Consider the following 10,862-nt stretch of genomic DNA (forward strand, 5'->3'; position numbering starts at 1 on the left):
GATCATAAGTTGCTTTTAGCTTACATTGACATGCAAATAAGACAAACCTAGATATGGTCCAAAGCAGAGCGGATATCGGAAAAGAGATGATGGAGCTGCGTGGGACATACGCATCTCCACACCCAAAGAGTAAAATATCTATTATAATATGGTATACACAATGAAATCTCCAACAGAAAAGCTTGTCGCATTAAAATTACAAATATGAGAGATCAAATTTAAATTTCTTCTTAATACCTTTCTTTCCTTAAAAGTTTTGCTCCTCACCCACATTTCGGCAAAGCTATTTATTCAATTTCAACAATACCTTTGATTTATAATTTAATTATCTTATCCTCACCCTGCTCACTTTGGTTTAGGGAATATAATTCAAAACCTTTCTCATTTTAAATATTTAGGCTTTTCCATGCCAATCTATCTCTAAAGTACATGAATAGTAGTAGATTGGTCATGTATGTAGGAAGCAATAACTCCTATATTCATGACCAATCGAACAATCTTAATTCAAGCAACTGGCTTTTCTCTGAATCTACTATACAGTGCTTATTTTTATACTTTATAAAATAATTTTAAGTTCAAAACTCTTCTGATACTTTTATTTATAAATATTTGGATTTTACTGGTGATTGTGCTCATTTAATACCAAGCCTCAGCTTGGTATAAATTTAATATTGGTATTAAATATTTTGCATTTCTAAAACTTCAAGGGCCACAAAAATTCCACTTAATAGAGGCTAAGTTTAAGACATCTTCATCCGAGGTGCCCTCAAGGCTGATGCGGATATCTCTAAATTTCACACACTTAATATCCCTAAATCCCCCAAACAACAAAAATACATATAACTTTTTTTATTTAAGCAACAATTTTTAACTCTATACTAGCTAAATACCCATTTTACACACGGAGGATATAAAAGACGAAAATAAAAAATAAATTAGTACTGAGAAACACTACAAAATCATGCTTATAATTGATAGGCATATACCGGCACAATCCACGCCGACCGGAGACTCCGTGTTCAAAATGGTGACTGGTGCATGCTAAATCTGTCGGGGTCACAAAGTCCTCTTAACAAATTAATACTTCTGGAGATAATGTATCGCAGATTGATCGCGTTCTGGTTCAGGTCAAAATTATGATCTGTGGATGGATGGTGTGTGAAGGTCTCCTCCCTGTAAAACGGGATGTGACAAATGTATGTTATCTCCAGATCATTCTCAAGAATATTTCCTAGACCTTCATCAATAGCAGATTGTTCTGCTTTAGAATAATCTGATTATTATGTAATTTTCTGATTGTCAATAAATTAACAAATTTATTAATAATCAGAAAATTACAGACAGATTAGGGGGAAGGACAATGGGACATAATGTGGTTCCCTTGACAAACTATTAGAAATTACTTTTAAAGCTTGTTATAAATCTAGTAGCCAGGTAAAAAAGTAGGGTAAAGTGGTAGGAAGCAACGAATTGCTCGTCCCGAAAATTGCAGGTACGAAACCGGCCGTCGACCAATTTTTTAAAATAATGTTTAAGAATAATCTTTTTTTATTTATTCTACAAAATTGTCACATAAATGAAATATTCCTTTACTTATTATTACTGTTATTTTTTTGCAAGTCCGTTTATAATAAAAGCATTGAAATTAGGACATTGTCGTACTAATAGAGGCATTTAACGTATAAATCTTTTGATTAAATTTTAGTTATTATAAATAAATCATTTTTTAAATATTTGTAAATAATAAAAAAGAATAGAAAATAATAACCATGTCTAATTACAAAAATTTTAATGTTGTTTACAATGAGCAATTTCCCAAGAAAATTAAATTATACCACAATTTTAAAGATTAAATATATTAAACGAGACAATCATATATTCTAACAGATGTAAAGTACAAATGTATAATATAGTACAGAATTGATTCCTTATGAAAAAAACCCATTTAAAATTTCATACCTAGATTAGTAGTAGCATATGCGCCAGAATGCTTAACGTTTTCAATACAATTATTTCTATTAACTGTGAGTCATGATAACAACATAATTATCAGAGATAGATTCAGATAATCAGCATAGTTTGAGCCACATAAATAACAAATTATATAACGTTGACATTCATGAAATCACAAGCAAAATACAGAGAAAATTTATTGAAATGAGAATATATATACAAATGCATACTGGTAATAGTTTCCAAAACAAACATAACATTTAAAATAAACATTGATGACATTTAAATTTATACATGAAATTTTTTTTAAAAAAATACAACATGATATATTCCAGAAAGATCATAAATATAGCCAGACAACAATGTTTTTTCATCAATTAGTTAGAAAGAAGTGCACATCATTTCTAATATTTTTCCTGATTACTAGTATGAGTTTAAAAACAGTTATAATTAGAACAGATTTCATGAATTACAAAATGATACAGTGTAATATTATGCATAAGTAAAACGTATTGTAAGTACTGTGGCAGAATTTTTTCGAGCTTTCTACGACACACCTCTCTAATACTAATATCTTTATACAAGATACTTTTAAAAACAGCAAATATACATGTTACTAAATTAAAGTAACAGAAGCATCAACTTCAAAAAAAAAATTAAAAAAAAAAAAAAAAACTTTTCGATCAAAAAAATTTATTTTTTAATTAAACATGTGATATTTTTTTATTCTAATATTATGGACGATATTCTCGCATTTTGTAGGAGCAAAACACACTAATTATTTCCTTTTCCGCGTTTTGTAAATCATCATCACATTAAAAAAAATAATTAAAAAATCCTGAAAGCAGTAGCAGTAACTACCAAAAAAAAAATTTATCAATGAAGAAAGCACGCGAATCGGACTCTTCAAAAAAGGGTACGAAATGCGTGCTTTCATTTCGAGATTTAGTTGCAATAAATAATATCGTATTAAAAATATTGAATTTTAAAAAATATGTGGAAATCAATAGTAATAATTGCATAAAAAAATTTGAACGAAAATTTTTGCAGAAAAGAAAACAAAATTTTTTTTTACTTCATTACTCTTTGTTTTAGATTATTCTCAAATGAAAGCATAAAAATCACAGGCATTTTTTTTTTCACTCCGCTATGCGAGAAAAGCATCTTTTGAATATAATTCTGAAGAAAAGATAATATCTTTCAAAAATTTCTGCACAAAAGTTTTTTACTTCCCAATGAAAAATCTTTCTGCAAGAACTCGTGAACGTTCTGCGACAATGTCGCCACGGAGATTGTAAGTTGATTGATAGGCTAAAAGGATGCATTAAACACTAAATCAACAAATTGGGAAGATTTCTACTATCATATATTATTTGTACACTATTTATTTTGGATAAATAGAGCCCTATACTATGTGGAAATATTTTTAAAATTATGCGATGGTGATGCAGCAATTTTTAACTAAGCAGAGGACCTAAAAAAATAACTAAAACAAAAAACTTTTTAAAATTATTTTCTTTTCCATGATTTTTTTACCAAAATTAAATGGAGAAAAGTTGGTATTCAATTACTCAGAAAATTAAAATGAACACACATTTGAAATCAACAAATCAGATCTCTAATAAATAAAAGCTCCTTTAAACTTTGTGATTCATAAGTAATTGTACTACATGATTAAGAACTAAATATAAAAAAAAATTTCTAAAGTGGTTTTTATGATATTCATTCTAAGAGAAAATAGAACGTAAAAAATATACATCAATAGTCAAGCTTTCTACAAACAAAAGCTTTAATGTTCAGATTAACCAAGAACATAGTAGATCACAAATTAATCAGCTCAATTGAGTAAAATTAATTAGTAGAATCTCATATAAATTTTTCTCGATCAAACCGATTTACTAAAAGAAATTATTCTTCGCAATGTTGTTTCCTTGCAAGGATACAGAAGCTCATGTTCACTTGTATAGATATATGCATCAAAAACAAAATAAGAGATTAATGCTGGGTGATACTGGAATTATAATGTTGCAATATATTCTCGAAAATTTATAATCCAGTGTTTTATTTTTACTATTTATATAATTTACAATATTTTTACATTTGTACCCAAATGAAATGCATCAATTTGATAATCATCATTATCAATAATTTGTGAGATATTATCTAATTTTCTATTTATCTTTATCAATAATGATTGTGACATTATGAAATTTAATATTTTTCATTATCGATAATGATCTTTACATCAGTGAATTTATAATTATTGTTAATACTCACAACATTATGGCCTTGAACGTTTATAGTCGTTCATAGATCGTGAGAATATAAACAAAAATTATACACAAAAAATATCGATATATCACCCAGTTCTATAAAGATGTATGATACGACATTTTAATTTGACCAAATATGACATTTTATTTATCAACAAAACCAGCTTCTTTCATTTTCTGAAGCAAAGGATCATTTTCTCTCAGCAAATAAGTTAATGTCACATCTTGATAATAGGAGGCACTTAGTTCTATATTGTTAATGACAGTGTCTAACAAATGAGCCCTATTAAACTGATTTCCAGGCACATCTGTGTCAGCACTTGTGAAATGAACATGCAGATGATAATAGGATGGCTGATAATGTAGGTATATTCTAAGTTTTTCAGGAACAATGCTGTATTTCTTTGAAATTGCCTCCTGTAATAAAAAAAAAGATTTGTAACATCACGCAAAATATTTGACATTATTTACACTTAGATTATCTACTTAGAATTTTAGAAAATATTAGATCCACTTATAGAAACTGAATGTTAACTTTCAATATATATACAGTAGGGAACCGATTATCCGGAACGATCGGGACCATCGATATTCCGGATAACTGATTTTTCCGGTTTTCTGAATCGCTAAGAAAAAGCCGTTTCTTTTATTGTTAAAACCAACTAAAAAAAAGAAAAATTGGAAATAATCTTAAAAAGAAGAAAAAACGATGAAGTAATACACTAATGATTATTACCAAAATGATGGTAAGGTAAACATCTTTCAAAAAAGAACGAAAAATCCTAGAATCTTACGAGGAAAAAAAATTCTTTTTTTTTAAAATAGCGGGAAAATTTATCGAATTTCGTTCCGGTTTTTTGGTTTTCCGNAAGGAAAATTCCTAGTTTGATGTTATGCATGCAAATGTCAGTAATTTTTATATTTTTTGTACTGATATTGAATTTTTCTTTAATAAAAGGAGTTTTCGGATTATCCGTGTTTTTCGATTGTCCGTGCGACCTGTCCCGGTGATTAACCCGGATAATCGGGAGTACACTGTATATACATATTAACACTGACATTTTTTCTAATAATAATAAAAAGGTTTTCTTTTAGAAGTCATTTCAGCAACTGTTCTAAAAAATAAATGTATATGTTTTACCTAAGTGATCAAATATAATGAAATTAACATAACATTTGATATTCAATATAATTATCCTCTCTGGAGGGATCGGGGTTCAAGTCTTGACACTGCTAACATCAAGAAGATGTGATAAACATTTTCGTAAAATCTGTAGAATCAAAAGTCTTGTGTTCGGTCGCTGAGCAGTACCATGGATATAGGGATCAGATCCTTATAAGGGAGACTAAATTGAGAAATTGGCCTTATGAATAAATAGTGGTGCCATCTATTAGTGCCATCTATTAGTGAGGTCCCGAGTTAAAACATACTTCACTCTTGCGGTGCTCTCTAGTCAAACAGAAGAAGCACCTACTTGACTTAATTCGCAAAACGCCAATGGCTGGCGAGCTTGGCTTCAATAATCTCACTGAACCCAGCTCAGTAGACACACATGCAGACTCACAAGTATTTCATAAAGCATGTAAAATGATTGGCGCTTTCACAAGCGAATGACCACCGGCACACCGAAATAGATTGTAGTTGAATGAATTGTGAAAAAGTTGAATAGAACAATGTAAGAAACACGGTTTTTAATAATACATGGCGAAAATCGACATTAACTATTTGAAAATCTTATTTTTGAAAAGGGAAAATTAAGCACTTTTTAGAAACACCCTATGAAAAAAGCACTTTTAAGGGCTTTTAAAAAACGAAAATAAGCACATTTAAGCACTTTTTAAAAACGCTACGAACTATGTAGTTGATTTCACAAAACAAAATTTATTATGACACGAAATTACACTTACTAATCCTTTAGTCTTAATGTTGTTCAACAATGGAAGATGAGATACAGTGAGATCTCTTAGAGACTTAATGTTTTTTGTATGACACATAGCAAGGAGATAAATAGAACCCTTCTTGACATCGTTCCATTTTAAGTCTGGAATCAATATAAATCCCAGATCTTTGTCAGAATCTTCAAACGTTATCCTCTCAGATTCACTTTTATGCTCTAAAATATTATAAACCCACTGAAAAGAAAAAATAAACATTAACAATCAAAGTATTAACGACTAAATAAATACAGCTAAAATTCTTTGATGAAAAATTAGACAATCATGTTACATACCCTGTGGCATGTATTTTTTTGAGCTACCTGCGACTACACTCTCTAGCACTTATATCTTTCAGCAAGATACTTTTAATACTAACAAACGTATATGTTACTAATTTAAAATAACAAATATGCTGTGTTATCAAAAAAAATAAATTATTTTCTTAATTGAACACGTAAAAGTTTTTATTTTAATATTATGGGTGCAGGGGTCTGCCTAGGTTCTTCTGTAAGGTACCTATTTTGTGAAAATTTAACATAATTTGTGAAAATTAAAAATTATATCAACACAAAAATGTGGTAAAAATATGGATTTATCGTTTCTTACGGGATACAAAAATAAAATTTTAAGAAAAAGTATTTTGTGAAATTTTCCTTAAGTTGAATTTGTGAAGGTACCGCTAAAAGGTAGTAAATTTGGCCTGGGCAGAGCCCTGGGGTGATATTCTCGCATTTTGTTGGGGGGTAAACGAAAAATATTATTTACTTTTTCGCATTTTGTAAATAATCATCACAATAAAAAAATTCTTAAATATCACGAAATCCGTAATAATAATTGCAACAAAAAAAATATATCTATGATGAAATCACGTAAATTGGACTCCTCAAACCTGTGTTTCTTTTCGAGATTAGATTGTTGTAATAAATAATATCTGATAAAAATAATCGGATTTAAAAACTATGGAGAATTCAATAGCAATAATTTCCAAAAATTCTACATAATTATTGCCCAAAAAAATAAATACTCAAATGCACGATTCGAATTTCCCATACTGTTTGAAATACATCAGGATGTCTAAAAACCACGTGAAATCAATATCAATAACTGCTGAAAGTACAATAGAAACATTACATTGATTTACGATACTATTCATGTAAATTGAATGCGTCAAAAAATTATTATCTAAATGCACGATTCAAATAATACGTGTAAATTTCTGTAAAAAAGAAAAGTAAATTATTTTACTTTTCAAAAGAAAAAAGTTTTGTAAAGTTCTGCAACAATGTAGCTGTCACAGGGGTTACATAAATAGTTAAAAGTTTATTAAACTAATTAATTTCTAACATAGTATTTGAGAATTTTTAAATGAGGAAATGCATGATAAAAATATAAACCAAAATACCATGGCTCAACGGCAAAACGATGGTGATGGTCGCTGAATGTTACAGAGCTCTTACAGAAAGGCTTTATTTGAGAAACAAAAAATTTTTGTTTGCAAAATTGTTTAAGAATGTAGAAATAAAGAATGCAATTAAATTTAATGTTGATTTGTTGGTCGGAATTGCTAAAATTTATTGAGCTACCAAAAAACAAATTGTCAGTGGTCCGATTCTAGCAATCGATGTAAAAAAACATTAAGCTGTTTTGATTATAGAATATAATATTTCTTCATAACTATGAGCATTATACATTCTTTGTATTGTAATTTTTTTAAATAATTAATTTAACGTCATAAAAATAAAATCTAATCAAAACAAATAAACGGACCAGTGAAAATGAGTTTGGAATGGACTAGAAATATTTTTTATTTACTGTGCCAGGTTACCATTCATTCTAATTTTTAAATTTCTATCCCCGTAGTGAGAAAAATCATCAAAACTTCATAAATGAGCATTGATTACCTTTAAAATATGAATATATTTCGGAAGTCATTAAATGTGGACAGTAAATATTCCAATATTTACATCAATACATTATGCAATCCTGAAACTTTAATAAAATGTTATACATTTACTATATACATATTTAATTAAGTTTTCTTTTTAACAATGCAACTAATTTTTGCACACACACTGTTATTTTTAAATTTCATGGTTTTCATTTAAAAAAAAAAAAAAAAAAAGTTTTATTTGAAGGACCATAAGGTCAGCAAAACTAATTACTTTGAAGCCATCTAATAGCATAATCTTATAGCGGAAAAGGAACAAAAGTATTATTTTATTATATTGTTAAATAAATATGGTATAAGTAATGTTTTTATACATTTACTAAAACTTACGATATGATAAGATCTGCTGAGATGTAATGACAAATAACAAAGAAAAGTAAAGTTTACTAACTTAGCAATTACCCTAAAACTTACTTGAATTGAAAATTTTTGAGATTCAATATAGGGCAGAACAACAGTTTTGTATGCATCTGGAGTTTCATGGACGACAAACATATGTTGCTCAGTATATTTTTCAATATGCTTGTTAGTCGCAGGACAAATAACTGTAGCTATGATGTCTAAAAAAATATAACAAAATAATTATCTTATTCAGAAAAAGGTCATTCAAAATAATAAGTATCTGAATATATTGAATGATTTCTAATTTACGAAGACTCTTGCTAAATGAAATACATCAGGGGTCTGTTCAGACATTTTGTGAAAGGTCCTGTTTTTGTAAAATTGTGAAAAAATTACTTAGGGAAACTTGGAAAACTTATTTCGTTTCGAACCGTCTTACCTTTTTTTCCCCGCGGGAAGGATTTATTCGATTAACAAAACAATAATGAAGATAAACAAATTTGTGAAGGGTCATTAAAAGATATATTATTTTGAGAAGGGTCCGTTTTTAAGTTAAAATATTTTGTAAAGGGTCCGTTTTTATGAAAAGATATTTTGTGAAGGGTCCGTTAACGGACCCAAATTTCTCCTAAACAGATCCCTGTACGTGCAACAATATTAAACCTCAATCTTAATTATAAAGCATAAATTTGAATTTTTGAAAAGATATTCCCCTATCACTAGGGTAGGACTGGGAAATAAATCAATGTATCAAGAATCATTGATTTAACGCATACATCACCATGGGAATATAGCAGCTTTAGTTTCGTGCGAGCATCAGAAATCTGAAACGGCCGATAAAAGAAGACACTCCCAATTTAACAATATACAACAATTTAACATGCAAGGATCTTTGCCTACGCTAACACTGTTACTGCGCTAACAAAGACTATTTTGATATCCTCTAGCTGCGAAGACGTTGATTTTGTTTTGCTGCAAAAGCGATGTTCGTTTCATGATGTTGAATGGCAAGGAACCAATTGAATCAGAAGTCACGGTTTCATGCCATGTTTTTTTTAATCTTTCTTTTTTAATTTTAAGTCGTACAATTTAATAGCTGCCTTTTATATTTAAGTAAATTATACTTCGTAATAAAAAAAAATTTTAAATTTACTTAATGCACTTAAATATAATAATTTGAACAAAGCCTACATTTATTTTGAATCTTTCTCTCTCTCTTTTTTTTTTTTTTTAAATCTTTATTTTGTGAAAGCAACGCTTAATTTAAAAAAAAAATTTTGTTGCTAAAAAAACATTTGATACTGAAGTGTACTTTGTTAGTTTCCTTAGTCACTTTCACATAATATTTTAAGAATTTCTCAATCTATATAAGTTATTTGTTCTTTTAATCATTATTTTAAATTCTAAAAATCTTTTTGTTTTTACTGTCCGAAAATTAAAACAAAGTTTTTGTTATTTATTTAATTTTTAAAAAAGTTTTAAAAAATTAAAAAAACAAATTTTTTTTGATTTAAAAGAAATAATTTTTGAACATATGTTATAGCACAATGCATTGCGATGTCTAACAGATGATATGTCAGGACATAAAATATATCACGGTCGCCCAGTCTTATCCCTGGGTACTTGTTTATAGTTGGCACCAACTCTTATTACCACGGTGTCCGGAGATAACGACAAGTTTTAATTAGAGGGTGACCTCGGGTAATTCCTAATCAAAAAATGCAAACATCTATTTTGTAAAAAAACTATTCTAGATAGAATTTTAATATTTACTGGAAGTTTGAGGCTATATGAGATGAGTCCTATGCTACCTTCTTTTCTTTGAAAATTTAATTAGAATTTAAAAGATTTAAAATTTTTAGTGATCAAGAATTACCCCTTCTCTTGACCATTTCTGGGGTAATTCCTGATCACTTCTGGAGTAATTACTGATCAGCAGTTTTTATAGTAAAGGGGGTGTTTAAAAATAATTATACAATGGTAATGAACAAATAATACATCAAGATCAAACAAATAAACCAAAAATATATGTTTAAGCAGATAATAAAACAATTTATTTAAAAAGCAAGAATAAAGATTAACACTGTAAATTTTCCAAAATCTTTGCACCCTGAGATACATCTTAGCCAAGCAGCCAACTCATTCTCATGTTCTGCTGGAATATAAGAAAGATTTCCCACATGGGTTACTTTTGCTGGATTTTGTAACTTCATTAAGTGAGAGTGTAAAGTTAAGTAAGGTATGTCAACAGCTCTGGCAGCAGCTCTCACACTGAAATTTTCATTTTCAATCATTAAAAGAAATTCACTATTTTTGCTTTCTAGAAGCTTAGTATCCTTTTTAGGCTTATAATTTCTCACCATATTTATACTAGGCTAATTTATAAACTTAAAAATTATTCTAACAAT

The 10,862-nt window shown here is 28.6% G+C and overlaps 1 protein-coding gene across 1 annotated transcript in view; it reads right to left on the reverse strand.

The window, feature by feature from the left end:
- Positions 1-1,772: 1,772 nt before the first annotated feature.
- LOC107455807 (m7GpppX diphosphatase) overlaps positions 1,773-10,862 on the reverse strand; it is an 11,902-nt gene continuing 2,812 nt past the window's right edge. The window contains exons 2-4 of the mRNA XM_016073521.3: positions 8,527-8,672; positions 6,135-6,359; positions 1,773-4,643 (exon numbers count right to left, since the gene is read on the reverse strand). Of these exons, the coding sequence (XP_015929007.1) occupies positions 4,371-4,643; positions 6,135-6,359; positions 8,527-8,672 (644 nt within the window). The 3' untranslated portion in view covers positions 1,773-4,370. The remainder of the gene's footprint in view (positions 4,644-6,134; positions 6,360-8,526; positions 8,673-10,862) is intronic.

Source organism: Parasteatoda tepidariorum, chromosome 9 (genome assembly GCF_043381705.1).
Source record: "Parasteatoda tepidariorum isolate YZ-2023 chromosome 9, CAS_Ptep_4.0, whole genome shotgun sequence".
NCBI classification, from domain to species: Eukaryota; Metazoa; Arthropoda; class Arachnida; order Araneae; family Theridiidae; genus Parasteatoda; species Parasteatoda tepidariorum.